The sequence below is a fragment of the Notechis scutatus genome, chromosome 2 (assembly GCF_049901735.1).
Source record: "Notechis scutatus isolate UNSWTSFEM ecotype Mainland chromosome 2, rNotScu1.2, whole genome shotgun sequence".
NCBI lineage: Eukaryota > Metazoa > Chordata > Lepidosauria > Squamata > Elapidae > Notechis > Notechis scutatus.
In genome coordinates this window covers 216,985,007-217,009,282 of record NC_142010.1, presented here as the reverse complement: position 1 = coordinate 217,009,282, position 24,276 = coordinate 216,985,007, and the positions used below count along the sequence as shown (strand labels likewise).

General features: G+C 35.2%; 1 protein-coding gene across 9 annotated transcripts in view; it reads right to left on the bottom strand.

Moving 5' to 3' along the window:
* Window positions 1-24,276, bottom strand: part of SEMA6A (semaphorin 6A) — a 180,544-nt gene that overhangs the window by 88,899 nt on the left and 67,369 nt on the right. For all 9 annotated transcript variants that reach the window (XM_087958029.1, XM_087958028.1, XM_026673524.2 and 6 more), the window contains one exon: window positions 660-795. In XM_087958029.1, coding sequence (XP_087814155.1) covers window positions 660-759 — 100 coding nt within the window. In that variant the 5' untranslated portion in view covers window positions 760-795. The remainder of the gene's footprint in view (window positions 1-659; window positions 796-24,276) is intronic.

The following is a 24,276-nucleotide window of genomic DNA, read 5'->3' as shown; positions in this document are numbered from 1 at the left end:
GATGCATTTGCATCCCAATGGGGAACAGAGTGAGATACTAACCTTCTTCTTCCAGGCAAGCTGCCATTTTTATATTGGCTCAAATGGAAGCTATTTTGCTTTCTTTAGTTCTGTTTTACATTAGAATTGCAAAGGCTAAAGAAGTTGTACATTTATGGCTACATATGTGTGAATAAGTAAATAGCTAGATAGCAAATTAGTTAAATGAATAATCTTTCAGTTCTGAACATTATGTTCAGAATTGTGCTGGTTTGGATCAATAGCAAAGCTTAATTCATCTTGTTTCAGGGAATGAAGTGCTTTTGTTTTGGCCGTCTCATTTTGATTATGAAAGAAATGCTGCTTAATATTTTTCAAGAAAAAGATGTGACTGTTGTGAAGTTTAACATTAGAATCACATGAGTCTGGAGAAGAACAAGATTTAGAGACAGAAATGATAACTAAAAGTTTTCTACATTCTTAGAGTGGCCCAGAATACAGTGGTTTTGTGAATTGTAGTGATAGGGAATATGAAAAAATCTAGATGCCCTGAGAGAGTGCAAAGGAAAGGATGTTTTTGCCCTGCTAATGCTTGCAGTCTTTAATTTTGTTTGGCAATAAGCTATGACCCGATGTTGGGAAGGGATGGAAAAAAAAATATTTCTGCCTTTCATACTTACAGTTGCCATGCGAAATACTGATTGGCTCAGGATCTTCTGGGAAATCGGCCCCAGCAAAGTGTAGCAGTGTGAAATATAGCAGCAAGGCTTCTGACCTCATAGTAGTTCAACTGGGAAACTAATCCTTCACTTCACCCTGTGAAAGACAAACAAGATAATGAAATCCTTTATGATCAACTGGTACTTAGACACTAGAAACCAGTCAACATTGATAACTTTAACATTGGTAACTTTTACTAGCATTCGTAGCAATAGCAATAGCACTTAGACTTATGTACTGTTTCACAGTGCTTTACAGCCCTCTCTAAGCAGTTTACAGAGTCAGGATATTGCCCCAACTATCTGGGTCCTCATTTTACCAACCTGGGAAAGATGGAGAGCTGAGTCAACCCTGAGCCGCCAAATTGCTGGCAGTTGGCAGTCAGCAGAATTAGCCTACAATACTGCATTCTAAGCACTGCGCCACCACAGCTCTACAGTAACCCATACTGGCAGGGGAATTCTGTGAGTTGAGGTCCTCAATAAAAGTTGCCAAAACCATTGAGTAATAATGGAGAGCTTCTCCTGACTTTTGGTTATACACAATAAAATGTTACATGTATTCAATTTAAAAGACAAAGAGTGGTCGGTCAATAAGCCATTAACACAGAGCAGCAATGGCATCTTCTTTGCCCCTAAAAGCTGCTATGAACTACTAGAGAATGTTTTCTAACCCCCATGGGTTACTTACTAACCATAACCATAACCATAACCATAACCATGTCAATTGATACCAACAGAGAGGTTCATGGGAATGTGGAATCCATAGGATAAATCAGCATAGGAGAGGTTTTAATTCTATTCTGTTCAGTGCTTGTTATTTTACAAAATTTCAAAATTTGTTTTATGCAAAGCAAATGAACGTTTTGTAACTAAGACAGTTGCTCTATGCCAGGGATAGCTAATAGGGTAGAAAGAAAATCCTACCACCGCACTGCCTGCTGTCTTGGTTTTTATTTTCTATCCTATCTTTATTAATTGTAATTGTTTTATGTTCCATTTTATCAATTTGTAAGTTGCCCAGAGTCACTTGAACAGTGAATCGAACAGCACAATAATTTAATAAATAAACTGCTAGTATGTCCTTTTGAAACTCTATCTAACATTAATACTTTTTCTTATGTCAAAACATGCATTAATAAGTTCTGCTTCATTTCAAAATTAAATTTCACAGTCAATACTGGCTAATTTGTCCAGTTAAAAACAGTGATTAATTCTGTGGTTTAGTTTATATGCTTTTAAATTAAAACACCTAATGCAGACAAGAAAGAGAGTTGAACGTTACTCAATATACTATGAAGAATCACATTATTATAGTTTAAACTTTTTTTTTTTAAAAAAAACAAGTTTTATTAATTTCAACAACAAACAAATCATTACATATTTAAATCTTTCCTGTATTTCCACAAAAATTTCCCCAATATTCTCATAAAACACAAACAAACACAAACAAACATAAAAAAATCTTTTAGTAAAGTACCTTGGCCCCAGTTACCTCTCTTTGCATGGGCAGCGCATATCACTCTTCACAATTCTATCTTATTTAATCCATCTTAATTAAATCATTAAATTTATATCTTTTGCCCATTCATTATCCCTCTATCTCTTCTTATAATAAAAAGAATTTCTCCTGAAATCACTAATCAGAGTATGATGCCTTTCTATCCTCCCCCTAAGTTAGTAAAATTAACATTCAACATAACAAATACCCAATTCGGTTCTGCTTGGTACATTCTATCCACCAAAAATGTTTAAATACATTGTATCCTCCTTTCCTTCAATATTTTATTACATTTTAAAAATCAATCATTATTAAAAACTTCAACATTTTAATTTCTTATTAAATCTTAAACCATTCTAATTTACTATTTCAAATATAAATGTTACAATACCATCTTCTGTACCTAGCAGAATCTTTCTTACAGAAGTTTATATTTCATCCTTTGTCCCTAAAAAAAATTCCTCTTCTCCCATCCAATTTTAAAACTTTGAGGCTTTTCTCCACCTTTCCCTTTCTTTCTTCCCCCACCAAATCTTCCTACCCCCTTCTTCTTCTAACCTCTGCCTTGCTGGGATCCCTTCTCTGTTGTGTTCCCTTTTTCTCTTGTTTGCTATCATTATATTTACTTTGCATCATATTTTTCTCTTTCTCAAATGTTTTTTTAGATCTTAAGTCCTTCATTTTCCTTGCTCTCTTCCTTCCTTCTTCCTTAGATAAGTTTTGGGATTCGATAAAGATGGCGTCTTCGTCTTTTCCTTGTTGTTGTTCTTCTGGAACAACTTCTGTTTCCATCTGTTCCATTGTCTGTTGGTAATTGACCAGCGCCATTTCTAGAAATAGAAAGGCTTTTTCCATACCATCTTTGCAGGCTGCTTTTGTTTGCTCATATTCATCCCTCAGGTCTTCAAAAGGGAAAGCCATTATAAATAAATCTTTTCTTTTCTTTATTCCTCTTTCTTCTTACACCAACCAAATATTCTGAGAGAAAGGTAAAACAATCCCAAAATCCACAATCCTCAATAAATCCAAGCAAGCCAAAATTCCCCCTTCCTCTTCCAGGGGTGGTATCAAACAAATAAAAAAAAGAGTCCAAATCTATATTTTAAAGCCTTATTAAAATTATATTTCTGTCTTCAAATCTTCAAGGCATCTCCTCCAACAAGATCCAAATTTATATATTTTCTTTATCCTCTCCCTTCCGGCTTAATTCCGTCGGGAGGAGAGTAAACTTTCCTTTCAGCACCTCAAAATAGCCGCTTTTTTTCTCTTGTGGAAAAAATCATTAAAAAATCTTTTCAGGAATTAAATTAGATAAATCTCAAAGCCCTGGGTCGACCAAGAAGAACTTTCACTTTCAATAACTTTCTCTTCTTCCTCCTGCGCATACTTGCCCGGCTGCCGACTTCTTTGTGGCGGCCATTACGGACCGCCGCTACACCGTCCTGGTAAAAGGGGTTCTGCCGGCCAGGAGGGGGTCTGCAACACCCCCAGACCCTTCCTCCGGATCCCCCTTACCTTCAGCTACCCCTGCAGGGCAGCCTTGCTCCGCACCCGTCCGGTCGGAGCCCCAAAAGCTAGCGCGGCAGGGATCGCGCAGCCGCGAATCCCTACCGCTCGCGAAGCCGACAAACCGGAAACTCCATTATAGTTTAAACTTTTTGAAGGTGACCTTGCAAATACATTTAGGGTAGAATTAGTTTTTAAAATAATGTCTCTCTTTGGACAATTATTGTGCTCTTCTGGAAATCGAATTGGAAAAAGGATATATATCCAAGGAAAACGATCAAGTCTATGTGTTAATTATAAACATTTTCACTCACAAGATTCATGTATTAATGAATATTAATTCCTATAACAGGGAATATAAGAAGTCTCCAGACAGAAGGAAATCTCAATTCCTTTATGTTGATTCTAGCATTCTATGAGCTACATAACTATAAGGTTAGGAGAATTTGAAGGTGGAATTTAATCTTTAAGTCTTAAAAAACAAAATAGAGCAAGCAGGCAAAACATGACTTATAGAATTCTTTTGAATCCGCTAATAGCAGTTTCACTCTGAAACACATTATGAGGGGGAATGAGGGCTTAACAATGGAACTGTTGGAACTGTTCCAAATCATTGACCAAGAACCATAGCAATGCATTGAGGGAATTACAATATTTTCTGAGCAGCCTTCAGGTTTAGGCCATTTTCTGACTTCATCTTTTGTTTTTCCTGGCTTCTCCTCTTACACCAAACCTGATCTCATATCATTTTGATTTTGGAGAGTTATCATGCTGATAGATAGATGGTCAAGAAAAGTCCTAAGCCCCTTTACATGCATTATTCCAAGCATTTAGTTGGGTTGGTAAAAAATAACTAGTTAGGGAAATGATGCAGAGTAGATCTAAATTTTTCTTTACCTTTAAAATGGCTCAATTCAGCATTTCTTTAGCTGTTTTCTTTTGTCATATCACATTTGATTACATTCTGTTCAATTTCCAGAGAATTCTAATTTATTTCCAATGTCCTGTTGCACTGGAGGAAAAGTATTAGTATGTGGTGCAAACTACCTTTTTTTTCCTCGTAGAAACTTCCTTGATCTAGACACACATGGCAAAGATAATCTTGTATGGAACTTGTCATCATCATTGCTTAATTTATTTCAAATCTTAATTTAAATGGAACCATTTAAGTAAAACTATTTCAAACATTATGCAATTTGTACTACATATAATTTCCATTTAAATGACAACCAATGGTTTACAACCATTTGCAGTGATGAAATGTAACTTTGTGACCAATCCTCAATTATGACTTTCACTGCTCTGTAATTCAAAGGAAAGCTGAGTTAAGATAAGCCTATAAGCCCAGTCAAAATTTCACTTAGTGACTTCTTGGCTTATCAACCAAGTCTCCGGTCCCAAAAGTAGTCACTAAAAAAAGAACATCTGTATTGTTATTATGTCAACCTTATTTACTTTCAATATTTATATGTACCTCTGCCTTTCCTTTTTATTAGTATTCATGCTTAAAAAAATCTGTGTGTAAAGCAATCCTTTCAAGACAGACAAACGCAAAAAAAAAAAGAGAGAGAACTTTATTGCTAGCTGAAAGCCTGTTAATCCTTTTTCCCAGCTCAACTTATACCTAGCAGAGTCTCTTTCTCTGCTATTTCCTCCCTTGGGATGGGATCTATTTTTTTTTTTACAATGGTCTTGTTTTCTCTCCTGCATTCTCAAGGCTTGCTAGACATTCTGCACAGCATATATATCATACCCCTTTCTAAAATATTAGTGGTGCAGGGGTTATAATGCAGTATTACAGGCTAACTCTGCACACATTGCCAGGAGTTTGATCCTGACTAGTTCAAGGTTGACTCAGACTTCTATCCTTCTGAGGTTGGTAAAAGGAGGACCCAGATTGTTGGGGGAAATACGCTGATTCTGTAAACTGCTTGGAGAGTGCTCTAAAACACTGTGAAGTGGTATATAAGCACTTGGCTACTGCTATTGCTAATGGTGGACTTTTGGTTTAAAAAATAGTGCATTTGGAAATAAAATCTGTGGCCCACAGAAGGCTGCAAGAATCTACTTTGATTCTCCATATGTCTCTATTTTCACAAATCCATAGCTGACATGGTTCCAGTCTATGAATCCTAAACCAACTTAGTCAGCAATTAGTTGGTTACTTTTCTGATTTCGGCCACATTTGAATATGTATATATAGAATATACATATATAAATATTTTAGAAACCCTCCAGTGAATTCTTTTGGAAATAGCTTTGGTGGAAATTTTCAGTTCTTATAAGCACAAGTGTTTTCCCCAAAAGATTAACAAGACATTTTGTTATTATTCTAAAAGCCAGCACTAAAATCCAGCAGATAAGTGCTGAAGGCTTTGGACAAACTATTTGGTCTTTTAGTGCATTGTTTAAATATATTGTGTTTCGGACAATAAAGACAATTTGATGCTTCTACTACAAGTCAATCATTGTGACTCTCATTTTTAATATTATTATTAAGTACTTAAATAAAAAAACTAGTGACAGAAATAATACAAATGCACAGAGAACTAATAGATGTTTCAGACTAAGCAACACACATACACACACACACACAGAGGGAGGGAGAGAGGGAGGAAGGGAGTGAGTGAGAAAAGTAACATTAGATTTTGAAGATGCTGAGCAAGTCTTTTATTGACGTACACATTTTTATTTTTTGGAAAAAAAGTTTGTTGTTTTTTTAAAAAAATCCTCATCATAGTTGAACCTATGACAAAACTTGTTTTCAATTAATTATTCTCTCATGCAAAGCACCTGGCAGAAAACTCAGCTAAGGTCAAACAGTAATTTTCAAGTGTTATTAAATAATTACTTTGCAAATATGTATTGATAAATTGTACAACTGTATATGTACATTTAAAACTTTTAATAAATGTGCATTACAATCTTATACACATTTATTTACAAAACATGTAGTGTTTTAAATGAATCTTATTTCTGAATCAGTATACATAGTCTTTTGGGGGAAATATAGCAGTCCTAAAAGTATATTCTCTTATAATAGCCTTCTTGAGATTTATTTTTGCCTAAGCATGTATGTTTAGGATGGCATTTTCTATTTTTTAATAGAAGGTTCAACTGGGATGAAACTTCTTTAAGTAGTTTCCAATGTATGTGGAAACACACACACACACACACACACACAAGCTTGTTGGTTTTTGGACACCTGGCATAAATAAAAAAACTAAAACAAACACGAATAAAATATTTGTGAATAAATAAAATAAATATGAATTGCAGGTTGTAATCTGTATCTTCCTCTTGAAATGAACAAATTGTGGATAAGTATGTTCATAAGAAATGTCTATAAAGAACAATTCACTTTTTATCACAATTACTATCAATTGCTATATTCTTCTTTTACTGTTATTATCCATAACAGTACTGTAAACTGTGCATGGTAATTTAAATGTTTCATGAAAAAAGAACTTGTTTGTTCTAAGTCCATTTCTGAACAATTTCCCTGGATGTAGCCAAGTTCTAATGCTTTGAGAGAGTATAATTTGCTGTAGTGTAAACTATTCTAGCTCTAACATTTAAAAACATAGGTCATTTTCTTCTATAAGTAATTTCATTAGAGAGGTTGGGAAGAGAGATTGTTAAAAAAAATACCATATCCAGCTTTTGGAGATAGATCATAGACAACCATATCCTTCTGGATAAATTTGCAATTCAATAATAATCTTTGCAACATGAATATTTATACAGGTGCAGGGATGACTTTCAGGATGTTCCTTTGCATGATGAGATAGAATGATATATAGTAGATTCCAAAAGCCTAACCAGATCCACAACATTTATAGTCTTCAACTTATGACCACAATTGAGCCCAAAATTTCTGTTGCTAAACTAGAAAGTTGTTAAGTGAGCTTTGCCCCATTTTATGACCTGTATTGCCACAGTTGTTAAGTGAAATATTGCTGCTGTTAAGTTACTAAAATGGTTGTTAAGTGACTCTGGCTTCCCCATTAGTCATAAGGTTACAAGAAGTGATCACATGACCCCAAGAAATTGCAACTGGCTCAATAAATATGAGCCAGTTGCCAAGCAACCAAACGTTGAACTCATCATCATGGGGATGCTGCAGCAATTCTAAGTGTGAGAAATGGCCATAAGTCACTTTTTTTCAGTACCGCTGTAACTTCGAATGGTCACTAAATGAATAGTTGTAAGTTGAGGGCTACTTGTAATGGCTTCTTGGCATAATACAGGTCTGATTTGTTTAAATACTGCCAGTGAATTTAAATAATGACAGTGCTCATCATTGTCTTTTCTAATTTCTTGATAAGAAACATTACAGCTTTATTTGAAAACTGGATCTTAGTAGTAGTGTTTACAGAGATGGTTTCATATTTTCACTGAATATGAACATGCATTTTCTTTAAAGCAAATCTTTTAAACAATGTTTTAGCACCTGAATAATCCATAATTTTTCTTCATATCTAAATGCTGGCACTGCTTTGTTTGGTTTGCAGTGTTTATTTAGCATGCTACATAAATTTAGTCAATGAGGTTTGTAAAACATGGTTTATAAGCACTAGCACTTAGACTTATACACCGCTTTATAGTGCTTTACAGCCCCCTCTAAGCACTTTACAGAGTCAGCATATTGCCTCCAACAATTTGGCCCCCATTTTACCCACCTTGGAAGGATGGAAGGCTGAGTCAACCTTGAGCCTGGTGGGATTCGATCTGCCAAATTGTAGGCAGACTGGCTGCAGAAGTAGCTTGCAGTACTGCACTCTAACCACTGCGCCACAGAGGCTCTTAGCACAAAGTATGGACTGCATCAGTTGTCAGGACTTGACAGCCTTCCATTCTTCTGAGGTCGATAAAATAAGGACCCAGATTGTTGGGGGCTGACTCTGTAAATTGCTCGGAAAGTTGTTGCAAAGCACAATGGAGTGGTATAAAGTCTAAGTGTGAAAAACACTGACATCCCCTAAATTCCGCTGAAGATGTTACCTAACCTGGTAATGAAACATTTGGAAACCAACCCAGAAACTCAGAGAATGAACCTCCACCCTCATCCTACACCCAAGCTACAGTTATTCACTACTATTGTTAAGTTTATTGCTATTGTAGACAGCGAATTAAAAAGATAATACATCTTATGGCTGTTAACAAAAAACATCTTAAACTGAAATTTAAGTTAGTAAAATATTGCAGAGCAGCTTATTTGATCAATACTGCAACAAGAGAAATTCAGATAGATAAAAAAAAGCCTGCATATTATTTTATTTTAAAATAGCTAGTCCATAGCTCTTCTTCCATGTCACTGATACCATTTCTCCATTAGCATTGATGATTCATTGGCATTATGGTGAGGAGCAGAGGTCTTTTCTCTAAAGCCAGAATCAGGTCCTTCTCTGTAGTAAAATTAATAGTCCTAAGTCCTTAGTGACTTTGGTTCTATTTGGTAGATAGCTGTCAGCAATAAGCCATTTGATATTATAGAAATGACGCTATAGCTTTTAATGCTGTGTCATATTCTTATAGTGATTATTTGGAGTGCTATCTCTATTTTGAAAAGATGATATCTGTTCCAGTTTTGACAATTTCTTCTTAAAATGTATTAACCATGCAGTCACCACTAAGATTTAGTTTCTGAGTTAGAGGAATTAAATATCAGAAGCTGGAATATCTTTATAATTACTGAAGACACATTTATGCAGCTATAAACATATTGTATTACTAGTAAATCCCAGACTGTTTTGAGACTCCACTTTGTGAGGAACTTGAATTTTTTTTCCCTGAAAATAGAATAACTAATGTGTCCCTTATGCTGCTTCCATGCTGAAAAGGTACATTTTCTAAATAAAGCAAAATCCATAGCACAATGGATTAATATTTTCTCTAAGGATCAACTGATATATTTAGGAGCAACTCTTGGCAACAGTGAGAACAGTAAACAATGCTGCATCCAATGAAAATGATAGAAGATTCTTAACTTAATTCAATGCTAAATTCCTCATTTTATTATCATTTATTGTATATACAGTATATGCATGTGTGTGTGTGTGTGTATGTGTATGTACTTATATATGTATATATAGCATATATAATTGCTGGATATACCTTGCCTATACAAGCATACAATGGAAACAGAATAAAGGCCAGAATCAGAAAGAAAAACAGCATTGTTATTCAATACTCTCACAATTCTTAAAAAACTGATGCCCCAGTTAATCTAGCAAGTAATTTGCATATTAGCAATAGCAATAGCACTTAGACTTATATTCCACTTTATAGTGCTTTCCAGCCCTCTCTAAGAGGTTTACAGAGTCAGCATATTGCTCCCAACAATTTTGGGTCGTCATTTTACCCACCTCGGAAGAATCGAAGGCTGAGTCAACCTTGAGCCTCGTGAAATTTGAACTGCCAAATTGTAGGCAGCTGGCAGGCAGCAGAAGTAGCCTGCAGTACTGCATTCTATCCACTATGCCACCATGGCTCATCATTATTATCTAGAGATATGCAAGTTAATATTTTGGATTGCATCTTCTATCATTCAAAAATGGATTACGTTAATAAAGGCCTATGTGAGTCTCAGTATAACACATATTGAGGGCTCCAAATTGTATACTTTTGTAAACCATATGCAAAATATTGCTTTATTTCAGGGTGGGCATTCATGTTGGGCTATAATTATTCTGTTTCATTGATGTCAATGACTTTACAGAATCATATGGTCTAAATTTATCCACTTAAAAAAAAAAGTTTAGTAGCTTACAAAGATTTGATATTTGTTAAGCTTGGCTTAACTTTATCCAATTAATGTAAGCCGTGGACTATATGCACTCTGTTGTTGTACCAGTGAAAAATAGCAGCAAAACAACAGGGGTATAAATGAAAATGAGAAACTTCTGCAAAACAAAAGCAGTTCCATATTTTCCTTTAACTACCTATCTATTCTCACAAAATGTCCTGAAACTGGGTTGCCAAGTAGAAGTTTGCTGCTGTTCAGTTTCAATAGACTTCCAGCACTAGAGTTCCTGCTCTTGTTTGACCAAAACTGTATGTATGTATGGATGTATGGATGTAGTATTATCAGTATACTGACTGTATCACACCCTATGCTGATGGATGACTTTCCCCATAGTTTCATGCAAATAGGAACAATGCTGTATGCTTGAACAAATTACAAGGAGACATCGAAAGCCTTCATCTGTATGTCCTGGAACTGCTCCCTCAGAAACAAGAAAACCCACTGCAGCACACAGTGAACAATACACAATCTCCAATTCTAATCCTTGAGACAATCCAGAAGGTCGCTGTGATGGATGGTACAGTAGGCTGCTGAGAGAGTTGGCAGAACAGTCCCATTTCCCTCTATCCATACCTTTACCCATACCCACCATAGGCTATTTATAAACATTGAGTCCTATATCCAGACTACCAAGAATTTAGATAATCTACTTTATCCCTGGAAAATAACAGCAGCAACAAAACTTCAGATAACTACAGGAAATATAAAAAAAATTACAGTATCAACCAAAACAATGAAAGGTTTTATGTATTTAGTTTTGAGAAAAAGATGGCTGAAACAGAGTAGGAAAGCATTCTTCATGTACAAGCATTCTTCAAGTAGGAGAATGCCATGACCTGTTGCATCTTCACAACAATGTATGCATGATGGTAATGTTTTTCCTGTGCTACCTCAAATTCTAACTAGTGTCACAAAAGAAGTTTCTTTCTTTACAATAGAGCCTTGGTCTATTTTAGTAATTTTACTAGACTATGAATTTAGGATTCTTAGCTATATTTCTTCTGCCTTATTGGAGATAAACAGGCAGCTGAATTTAATATGTATGACCAATCACACCACTATTATGATTTCATCTCCTAGAGGAGATTTTACTTTACCACAATAAGTGGAATTGCAGAGCTAAATTAAATGGATTAGAACGTAACTATACAATTATTGTCTGAAATTGTTCAACTGACATATCTTCTCTTACCGCCAGAAGTTGATATTAATCACAGTATAAGGCCTTACTCTTTATGAAATATATGGAAACAAAAAAGCAACTTTTTGAGTTTTATTATCCTGCTGTTTTTAGCCTTCATTATTCAGTATGCAGAACCAGAAGTGCTGAATAAATAAATGACCATATGCCAACTATTTCCAAATGCTGCAGTCAGCTGCAGATCTGTGAACTGCATTTATTTTAATATTTCTGCTTCACTTCTCAAACAGTGACTATAATTCCTACCAAAAGGGAAAGATGATATCTGAAACAGGGATGGGATGCTACTGGTTCTGCCCGGTTCTATAGAGCTGGTAGCTCTGAAGAGCAGCAGACACAGAACTGGTTCTGTGTTTCCTGCTGTTTGGCCCACCTGCCCACCTGGGCTCTTACCTGTCCTTTATTTCCTGCTTTTTCAACCTCAGCTGCTTTGCGCGGCACAGCTGAGGTTGAAAAAGCAGGGAAAAAGAGGCTTTTCAAACGCTGTGCACCTGCATGCAGAGCTTTTCAAGCTGTCCAGATGGCACAGCCTAAGGTTATTTTACACGCGTGCATAGATCACGTTGGGCAAAATGTAATCACCAAACCGGTAGTAACGCTGGTTGAATCCCACCCCTGATCTGAAAGCTATTAATTTCTAACTTGTATCTTCTGCAGTATATACTTTATTCTACTCCTTATAAGACATTTCTATTGTTATTCCTTTGGATCCAAATTTCTTAAATCACTTTCCAAACCTTTTATGCTGATGAGGAACAGTGTAAAATTTGTGGCTCCAAACAGATGACTTCTCAAAAATGATCCAGTGAATCATATCAGAGAGAATATAAAAAGCAGTGAAAATGTGTTTCAAAACATTGCTTAATGGACATACAGAAAACTCCACGAAATGCCTAAGGTTCACTTCATAAACCACAGTGGGGTTCAGACTTTATGTGGATGCACACAAAGTAAAAACGCTTTGGTAGGCAGAAACCAGGAACTAGAGGGGAGATAGTGTGCCACACTCCACAGAATTATTATTAGTAGCACAGACACTGACTGAATATAAGATGCAGCAAAGAAAAACACAGCCAGGTTTGTGCTGGTACAAACCAAAGAACATTACTTTGAAGTGGAGCAGAAAACTACAATTCCAAGCTGCTTCTGGGCCAGGATAGGGCAACCTGAGATTGACAGGTTGACAGATTATGCTGAGTGTGTTCATCCTTTGATCAAAGTATGACCAATCTCACTTGAGGAGTTCACACATTTACAATAAGCTCTAAACCAGTTTACAACAAAGCAAAAGAAAAAAAACACACAGATGGGTTCACAGAATATGTTAATCCAGAGCAAAACAAACCCTGGTGAGAATTTAGGCTTCCAACCCAAAGTTATTTGCAGTGTGTATTCACGTCCACTCTATTTCTCTGCATTTTTATTTTTTTTTACAACTCAATCTATCTATCCTTGGTTGTGTAGAAATCCAGCCAAGAGAATTCCTATCATTGCATCCCCACACTCCTCATGATATAGAGAGATTACTGCATTATCTCCAGCCTTCAGCCTATAATTCTCCATATGGGGATTCATTTTAAAGCTTTTAATGGAAAATATATTATTTCTTAAGTATGGATGTATTTTTATAATAAAGTGAGTGTTAGATATTTCTACCTGCTGCAATTCCAAAACTCTCAGGAATTCACAGTAAACTATCTACGGTACAAATTAAAATAACTAACCATAATGTCATTAAAAACAGAATTGTAATTACAATCAATTTAGATATAAATAATTGAAAGCTCTCTATAACAATTGTTTTTAATAATAAAGGCAATATTGTGAAGCCCAATCTTACTTCAGGCAACAGACGAATAGAATAGATACTGAGATGCAACACCTATAAACCAAGAAAAAAAAAACAGAGTTTGATCTAGAGCAGGTATGTCAAACTTGATTTCATTGAAGGCCGCATCAAGGTTGTGTTTGACCTCGGGGGGGACGGGACATGCCAGCTGAACACCACTTGTGTTGGAAGCGCCTGTGGTGGCCTGAGCGCTCTGCAGTGAAAATGCGCTCCTGAGTTCTGTTTTCAGCTACGACAGCTTCCTGCAACCTTCTGCCAGCAAAAACAGAACTTGGGAGGGGGCTTCGCCTGCAGCCGTCCTGAGCTCTGTTTTCGCTGGCAGAGGCACCATGGGCAGGTCCTTTGATGTTTCCAGGATGGCCTCACGGGCCAAAATCTAAGCACCTCATGGGCCAGATGCAGGCCCTGGGCCTTGAGTTTGATACACCTGGCCATTGCCTCTAACAATCTGGATCATTTTCCATCCTCAGAGGATGGAAGGCCAAGTCAACCTTGAGCCATTGGAGTGAGCAGTCAGTTAGTCTGCAGTACTGCAGTCTAACCACTGTACCTTTCATGTCTCATGAAAGAAAGCTGGGTGATTTGGGACCAGTTACTCTTTCCCAGCCCAGCCCAGCCCACCTCACAGTGTTGTTATTGTGGAGAAAATAGAGGGAGGAAACTGCATTATGTATGTTTGTTGCCTCAACTTATTTATAAAAATAATAAAGGTGGGTTAAAAATGTTAAATAAGAATAAAGTTCTGTGATATGTACATTGTGGAAGTTGGGGGTTATCAATCTTCTAGGATTTCCTCACCAGTGGTTTGAACAAAACTGCAAAGCACTTAAGTTTTTATAGATTGCAACCTACATGTTGGATGGCACTTGGAAGTTTAATTTTAATATAAGCCAAATGTCTGTCAGTTCTTAGATTCAGTTTTTCAAATTACACTAGAAAATATGTTTACTGAAATGCCAACACTTACCCTATGTGTTTCACTGAAACATTATTTTAAACAGAATCTTAATCTTATGTTAAGAACATTACATGAGACAGCTGATCATCACATTTACTTGTGTTGAGATCCAAGATAAACACAGTTTATAAAGATAACACAATGATTTATCCTGATTCAAAAACACTGGTGCATTTACACCTTCTGGCTTCAGTACAAAACATTGCAAGGTGTCAAACATAACTGCCAGGACATTGTTCTCCTGTAAAGATCTTTGGTCTAAGGATAGCATAAAGTACCTTGTATTTGGTATATTTTATGTCTAGAACTGGAAACTAAGATAAAACTGTAAGAGTGTTGACCCATGGATCACTCCACCACCATGAAAAATGCTTGAGAAATAATAAAATGTTCCTATTATTTAGACCTTGATGAGTGCTGCTACTAGGAAGGCTTTATTAGTTATTCTTTACATATAACAAAAGAGTATAAAGTTAGAAGAACTGGGTTAGGCCTTTGTTTTCTTTGAAGAGGTCCACTTAATGTATAAGTTATTTAATTAGATTCAATAGGATTGACCTGAGACCATCACTCTGAAATTTGAACAATTGTAATTACTTCTCTGCTGAAAAGACTATTCACAAACGGGTGTAAGAAACAAAAATTTAAGGCCATTGCTTTGTACTAGGTTTGTGGGTGTTTACCACAATAACTCCAGCAACAAACTACCACTCCATCACTTATGCCTACATATAGTTGCTAATCAACTATAACTAAGTGTAAATGAATTCTTGTCAGAATCAGTTACATGTTTTCCTGGAAAAGGAGTTGCAATCTCTGATGATAGAGCAAAAGCACCATTTCTTTTATTTAACAGCAGAGACACTTAAATGACAAAATCCAACTTTTGAAACCAGTTATACCATACTTCACCAACATTACCAGTGCGAGCTACTGTTTTTAAACAGGGAGAAAACCCTACAGCCACTAACACTGATGATGTTACCTAGCTGGATAATGAAATGTCTGCAAGTAAACAACCATGCTCAGAATGCATCCAGGATTCAAAGTTCAATTGTGAACTACAGATATTGTTTTCTATTAGAGAATTACAAAGATGCTCCAATAATTTGAGAGATGGGAGAAATACAAGTTCATTTAAGAAATAAAATAGGTCTATTAATAATTTGTGGAAGTTCCACATGTCTGTCAAGATTTTTAGTGGGATTAAGCACCAAATGTAGCACCATGTGCTGTTTTGACATGGGAAAAACTGTACTGTCAGCTGTTTCATTTCTGCATCTTTAATATGAAATAAATACACAACCGGTAAAAACAGTGGTATTTTTCAGTACTGTGGTTGCATGGGAAATATTTTTGCTACTCAAATGGCTTTCTACGATTTCTTTTAGTACATGTATTTTTTAAAAATACAAATATCTATACAAATATAGATACCTTTGTGCACCTATGTTAAAGATCAAGTGTAACATTTAGGAGGAGGTTTTTTTTTTTTTAAATAAGAGAAAAGCAGGAGTAATGAAACTTGTTATGCCTTTCAGGACCACACTGTTCAATTCTACTAATTAAATTTCTGAAGCTGAATCAATATTTTTGTATGTCCGCAGAAAACATGGTAACAGTTTCTAATTCTAATTTCTTTACAATGTCTTATGATTTAGGCCAACTTCTCCAAGATGCATAACATAAACCTTTTTTCTCTCTTCTTATGGTTCTATCAGAAGATTTGCATTTTTCTCCATAATTATGAAAGTTTGAGCTAGGGACCACTGTGCTTTAACAGATTCTCTTTTCATTGCCAGTAACCTATGACAAGCTAGCATTTTTCCTATAGAGGAAAAAAAGTTTTAAAACAAGGACCACTTAATAACATATACATTTAGTTCTGTTTAATCAATGGTAAACCCTCTCTAATAAACTATTCCAAAGCTAAAATCTATACCAATTCAAGGTTCAAGAAGAAATGATATGAGATTCTAATAATACCCATAGACAAGAGCTGATCTGTGCTTCTTTATATTTTTTCCCATACGGAATGTAATTTTAAATTAAGATTAAATTAAATAAATATACAAGTAGTCCTCAATTTTGGACCGGTTGTTTAGTGACTGTTCAAAATCATGACAGACCTCCCGACAGCTACTTACAACATGGTTTCAAAGTTGTAAGTTGTAAACAATATCTACACCCATCTGTAATCATGTGACTGTATTTTGGGAGCTTAGCAACCATCCTGCATTTATGGCTGTTTGCAGCATCCCATGTCACATGACTACAATGCTTCTCATTTTTTGGTGAAACTGGTGCTTACTTCCAGCAAAAAATGCCCATTGGGATGAGTTTACTTTATCAGTCACTGCAAAAAAAGCCATAAAATCAGGAGCAGTTACATGTGATCTACTTAACAACTGCCATAACTTATGAGTGTAATTCTGGGATCAATTACTGTTGTAAGTTGAGGATGTTACTGCATGCTATTTTGAAGGTTTATCTGGTAGCTAATGTTTGTTTTTTAAGGAAGAAAATTTTAGAGGGTTAAGGGGGGAAGAGACTTTCTAGGAACCTAATCAATATGAAATGAAGAATTTGCATAGAACTCTGGCTCATAATATACCAGTAGCTCCCAGCCAAAAGTTTAATATGATTTGAACATTTTTAAAGATAGCACTTTTCAAGACAATTTGGGGAACGTGATATCTCTTGATTTTTAAGCATTTTTTTTTCTAAAAGATTTCTGTATGCTTGTATTAAAGTGAATATAATAAATGTAAATTTTCGCATTTAAGTCAATTATTGAAAAAAAAAGTGCTTATTCCATGTTGTAATTATGGCTAACTCATTTTGGCTTGTGTTGGTGCAGTTTATTAAGAAACGAAGCTCATCAGCTTTCCTTGATTTAACTTTAGAAAAGCAACTTTTTGTAGCATTGCATTTCAAAAATGATCAGTTTTCTCTTATAAAAGCTTGAAACTTTCCATGAATTACAATTATCATCCAGAAAAATAAAAATACTGATCAAAGCTATGCTAACCATCCAAAAATTCTCATCATTTAAAAATATAAATCAGAACTTGATTACACCAATCATTCATGCAGGATATCATTGCTCTGTAGTTCTAACAACATTTTAAAAGCACAACATTCAAAATCTACTCAAGCAGAGTCATATTGCAATATGAAAGCAAATTACAAATTCAAATTCTATGGAAAGTACCCTGGGGCTGTTTCCCAACATTCCTAGAAAATAATACTATTTTTCCTCATAAGTTTTTGCGGCGGGTTGGACTGAGAAAAATTGGCGCAAAGTCAGCCACTGAACTTCCAAGGTTCAAGACAAAGTTAAATCCAGGCCTTCTTGATATTAATCCAACATCATAATTATTATACCAAACTGACTCTCTATAATGTACAGCTTTCTTCTAGAAAAGAATAATAAGAAATAATATACGTAACTCCTAAAAGACCAAAATTCTATGTAAACAAACACTTCTGTAATAAAGTTGTTATGCAACTTTCTTATATGCCTATGAGACTCATTTCCAGATATAGCAAAAGTAATAAAAGACAATATTAATAGTAATATTAGCCATCAAATAAAGCAAATTTGAACAAAAAACAATTTTGAGCAATTGGTACATAAATGAAAGTTTAGAATTAAAATTATGGGAAATGTGAAAATGCTAGAGTTGTACTTAGTGTTTTAATTGCTGTAGCATTTAACGGAACTAGAAGTTAGGTATTTCAAATAATTATTTATCTTTAAGTCAAGGCAATTTAAAGTAATTTAAAAGCACAATCCTGAAGGTATCATCTCGTAAGCCATTAAAGAAGGTGTACAGGTAGTCTTCACTTACAGACTGCCTTATTAAGTAGTGTTCAGTTATATCGATATAAATAATAACCATGGGAACAATCCTCACATTTACAATTGTTGCAGCATCTTGTGGTCATGTGATTACCATTTGCATGCTTGCAACTGGCTTGGGACAACCAGAGTTTATAGAAAAGGTGGAAATAAAGTCATCAGTCGCTATCACATGATGTTTCATTTAATGACCACAGTGGTTTGCTCCATAAATGAAGGAGAAATGATATCATAATCCCACTGAGGACATGGGATGTTTGGTTAGTGTAGGGGTGTCAAACTTGTGGCATCACTGCAGCATCATGTGACAGATAAGGATTCCCCCCCTTTGCTAAACTGGGCATGAGCGTGGCCAGTATGTGATGCACCCGAGCCATGAGTTTGACAGCCCTGGGTTAATGACTGTGGTGCTTAGGTGGCTGGTCCCAATTGTGGTTGCTATGCAAGGACTACCTGCATTTGTCTAAAACCCTCCAAGTCTATGTCAGTCATAAATTTCAAGAAATGAATAAGTCTACTGCTTATAGTTGAATTTATTCTCAAGTACATTGCAGATTATCATAAATTTAAATTGACTTAAATTTAACTTAAGTCAGCAGTAAAGAAGCAGTACATTGGCAGTTCATTAGGGCAGATTTTTCAACCCTTCTAGCTTAATAGTATTTCCCAATGTGGCCACTGACAAACTTTATTTTACTATCAGAAGATTACGCCTTCTGTAAGGCTCTTTCATCCAGAGAGTTGACATTATAACCATCGATTCATGTTTTTGGATTCATCCCACAAGGTTCATGGAAGTTATGTTTGTATCCAAAGCCCATTTTTCTCTGAATTCTTTCATATCAGTTTTAAATGGTGTGTCTCTATGCTTACAAGAAAAATGCACCAAATAAATTAGGATCTAAAAAATGAGCACAGCTGTATTGCTATCTGCATGCTCTATTCTTTTTTTAAAAAAACTTCAGCTGGATGGCTTGCTGCAGGTGGCCAGATTGTAAATTTGCAGTATATGGATATATGAATTGGCAATGATGGATGAGCTACCTTTTGAGCAGGAGTAACTGCTAATCCACATGCTGAATCATTGGAGGAAGAAGTCAAAATAATTCTCTCCCTGTGCAGGAAATATTCCCTGCCCTTTCAAGTATAAGACCCAGGCTTTGCAAAGGAGTAGTAAAAAAAGGTCATCCCAACGAATCAGTAGAATGTTCCTAGGCAACATAAAAGGAAAAAAAAAACCTGACTATTTAGCTAATGTTCAAAATACTCATGTTTCTTTGTCATCTATTCTATGTCAAATTTTTGAAACAAAAGTAGACTGTTCCAATATCCTCCAAATTCCCAAATAGAAAGAAAAAACATGCTTAAGGGTTTACATTTTTGCTTTTTATTGGGATGTGGAAGATACTATTAAATGCTCCAGGCACAACTGCTGGGAATTATAAGAGACATCAAAAGTGTCACTTTTTGTTAAAATAATGAAGATTGCCATACATTAGGAAAAAAACACTGACAACTAGCAATCATGAGTACAGCAGGGGTGTGCAGCTGCTTTTCCCCTGCCAGGGTTAACAACTGTAATCTGAGGTGAGCCATGAATCAGAAAGTAGAAATCTGTAAAAACCCGAGAAAGATAGAGATCAAAGCTGGTCATCTGGACTGAAGAATTACTTACAAAGGAAATAAACCTGGAAAGCAGATGTCAAAATTAAAGAATAAACTAAATTTTATTTTAAATGTCAGACCAAAGATTAACCAGCTCCCAAAGCCATTTTTCAAATCCTTTTTTGTCCAGGAGAGTCCTATGGTCATTATGACTGTCATGAAAATAAAAGCTGGAGTTTTCAGTAGCCTCTTGCTGGCCATATTGAACTGGGCAGAAATACAGAGTGACCATTCAAAGTTACAAAGGCACTGAAAAAAGTGACTTATAACTGTTTTTCACATTTACAACTATTGCAGCATCTCTATGGTTATATAATCAAAATTCAGAAGCTTGGCAACTGATTCATATTTATGACAGTTGCAGGATCCTGGGGTTATGTGATCAGCTTTTACGACCTTCTGACAAGCAAACTCAATGTCGGGAAGCCAGATTCACTTAACAATCATGTTACTAACTTAACAAATGCAATGGTTCACTTATCAAATGTAGAAAGGAAAGTCGTAAAATGAGGAAAACTCACTTAACAAATATTTCACTTAGCAATAAAAATTTTGGGCTCAATTGTGGTCATAACTCTGTAGTCTGTTTAAGGTACTAAACTTTAGAAATGCTTCTCCATAAACCTCACTGTTATCCACATGAAAAAGAGATGTGCAATGTATGAATAAGAATGCTGTAGCGTCTGATATTTCCCATGCATTACTTGATTCCAATATTATTGGTCACACTTCATTTACTTTTTGCTTCCATCTTTGAATAGAATAGAATAGAATAGAATAGAATAGAATAGAATAGAATAGAATAGAATAGAAGTGTGATTGGACACACCAGGATTGGACACACCAGGAATTTGTCTTGGTGCAAATGCTCTCAGTGTACATAAAAGAAAAGATACAGTTATCAAGAGTCAAGAATAATAAGGTGCAACATTTAATAATAGTCATAGGGTACAATAAGCAATCAATTCATACTAGGAAACAGTCAATATAAATCATAAGGATATAAGCAACAAAGTTTGCTTTTACATTGTACACCATATTTTTTCTTCAAAACCTAAGCCGAACTTGTCACTCATTCCACTCTCTTTTTAAATTGAAATTGTGGAAAAGTGATGCTTCTTTACAACTAAGTTGCTCAGAAGAAATAATCTGTGGCCCATAGGAAGAAAGTATATTTCAATGCTACATTCTAGGTTATTTCATCCCTAACATTAGGTTACAAATTTAGAACTGTAATTGTAACAGATGACACAGAAAATGTCAGCTGAAATGTTATAGATTGCTCAAACAAAATGTAATTTTCCTGCAACACATCAAAAGATAACCAATCAGCACATTTCTTTCTCTTTTTTTTGAAAATTTTATTTGGGTTTTCACAAAAACAAAATACAAATAAAACATCTTTTTTGAAAATAGCATGGTCCCAGGTTATCACTTCTTCATACAGACACAAAACTCAATTTCATGCTCATTTTTATATTCTATTCCATATCTTATTACCATCTTATATTTTCTACATAGTTTTTCCCCTCTTCTAATTTTCTCAACTTTGTTTTAATTATCTCAATTCAAATCATTATATTTATACTTTTGTCTGTCCTGTCACAATTTCACATTATCTTTTCTTATTAAGCAAATTTTTCCGTGTAGTTACCAATTAGAGTACGACACCTTTATATCCTTTAATTTTATCCATTCAAGCTCTTATTTAAGCTTCAATGTATAACTTTAAGATTATAGCATTCAATATAATACATAACTTCCAATCGAATTCTGCTTGGTACATTCATAAAATAGACACTATATTCTTAAAAAGAAAAAATTATATATATATGTAAATAAAACACATTCCATTCCAATTCAATTCTATCATTAATATGCATTAAAATCTTAACATCTTTAACATTTCTTTTCAATTAAATATCATACTTCCTTGGGAACACTTATAAACTTTCCATAGTTAATTCTTTTTTTTTCCATATTTCTCACTTATATTTTTATAAATCATTACTAATAATTAAAAATGTTCCCTTTTAATTATCTCAATCATTTTAATTCATTTATTTATTAACAAACATCCCACTGCATTACAATAAATATTTTATCCATCATCATATTTTCTAAAGTTATTTCTATTTGTAATATAACAAAGCTATCTTATGTACCTTTGCAGAATCCCTTTTACAATTAAATTTTCACCCATTATCTCTAAACAAACTTATGGTTACAATCCTTATATCTTTTCCCTGTTTCTCCATTTCTTGTTTCTGTCTTTTACAACTTCTTTTCCTTGCCTTCTTCCCCCTCTTCTTCTCCCTCACCTTTTTACCCCGTCTCTCTACTTCTAACTCTCTCATCTGTAATCCCCTCTTCTGTTGCTTTCTAATATTATACTTATCTTACAAATTGTTCTTCTTTTTGGTTGTTTTTTCTAATCTTAAACCTTTCACTCTCTTTCCCCCCTTTTCTCCCCCACCTTAAAATTATTTGATCATTAAAGATGGCTTCTTCTTTGTCCCAATCTTCTTGTTCTGCAAGCATTTCTTGTTGCTTCTTATAGTTCCAGATTTCCATTTCTAAGAATTGAAACATGAAGCCAAAAGAACTTCTCCCTTCTTGTGCGTCTTCTTTCCATTTTTAAAGTTCCGTTTTCAGTTCTTCTAAGAGTGATACCATTTTAAAAACTTTTAAACAACCACCCAGTTAATTTTAGTCATCTAGATGCAAAAACCAAAAATCACCAAGTAATCCAAATAATCCAAGGCTGTTTCTACTTGCTTCTTTTTTCCACTTTCTCTTCCTGGGGTTCTATTTTTTTGTTACCAAGTTTCCATTAAAATGTATCTTTGAGGAATCTTGTTAAAATTTCACTGTAAGTTCCTTTTAATTACAGTTCCATTCCTTAATTCCAGGCAGTCTCCTCCATTTTTCCAGATCCTGCCCTTCTATTCTTTTTTTCCTCCTTTCCAGCTTTTAAAAACTTTTAAATGTCCAGAAATCTTTATTATCCCTTTGACTTTTATTTTCAGCTTAGATGCCTATTAATGTCAAAGTGGATTTTTTTTTCAGTTTCTTTCTTAAGTCTCTTAGCTGTCAGTACAAGGAAGAAAAGAAAAAAAAACCTAATCCTTCCCCTTCTCTCTCTCTCTCCTTTGCAGCTTCAAAATCTTCTTTGGGAACAATGTTGTTAAGTTTAAATTCCAGGGTACCTTATTTGTTGCTTTTGCTGTTTGACCCGCTCAACCAAAACTTTCTCTTCTTATCTTCCTCCTGCACATTCTTTTCCGGTCGAGTTCTTCTTTGTGGTGGCCATTTCTGACCACCGCTACAACCGCCTTCGGGAAAGGGAGTAATGGCCAACTGGGGAGGAGAGACGAGGCTCTCCTCAACCCTGCAGGCAGTCTTCCCCCTCTTCACCACCTCTACGGGGTGGCTTAGCCCCGAAACCAGCCGGCTTGGGGCGCTCCAGCGGCAAGCACGGATTGGAGCCTTGGAGAGACGAGGTTTCGGTCTGTCGACGAAGAAGCTCAAACTGGAAGTCCTCCTCCAATCAGCACATTTCAAGAGAGCACTAAGAAGTTTTGGAGAGGACTACATCAGTTAGCCAAAGCTGAAGCAAAGTAGATGTGGGTTGTTATGTATATGTAAATAACGTAGTTGGGTTGACAATATATACACCACAAATATATATGTTTGCAGCTTTAAGGAAAAATACTGAAACCGGTAAGAAGACTTTATAACTGGATATTTCTGGACTGTTAAAAATGTGTATGACATGGACTGTTTATTGGACAGTGCTATTTCTTCAAGTAAACATTAACGCAACTTGGTCAACTCTGTGTAGCTGTATATTTCTTCATAACTGTTCTCATAAACCGTTTCTGTGTTCATATCCTTTTTTCCCAAAGTTACTCTGTACATATCATAACATTGGTCTTTCAGCCAAATGGACAGGGCCAAATTAATCTTTTCCCTGCTTTTTTGAGAGCAAAGGAAATGACTTAAAAAAAAACATGTTAAATCTATTTTAAAACTTTCAATGAGCTCCCCACATGAAAATGATATTAAATACAACTTTTGGAATCTGTGATTGGTATGGGTTCTAAGAAAATGCATACAAGAGATTCATGGTTACTTACCTGTAACTTATATTATCAAGTTGTGCTGCAAAAGTATCAATTACTAAACGTTATAGGTCATATGACACAGATTCCATAGTTTACTT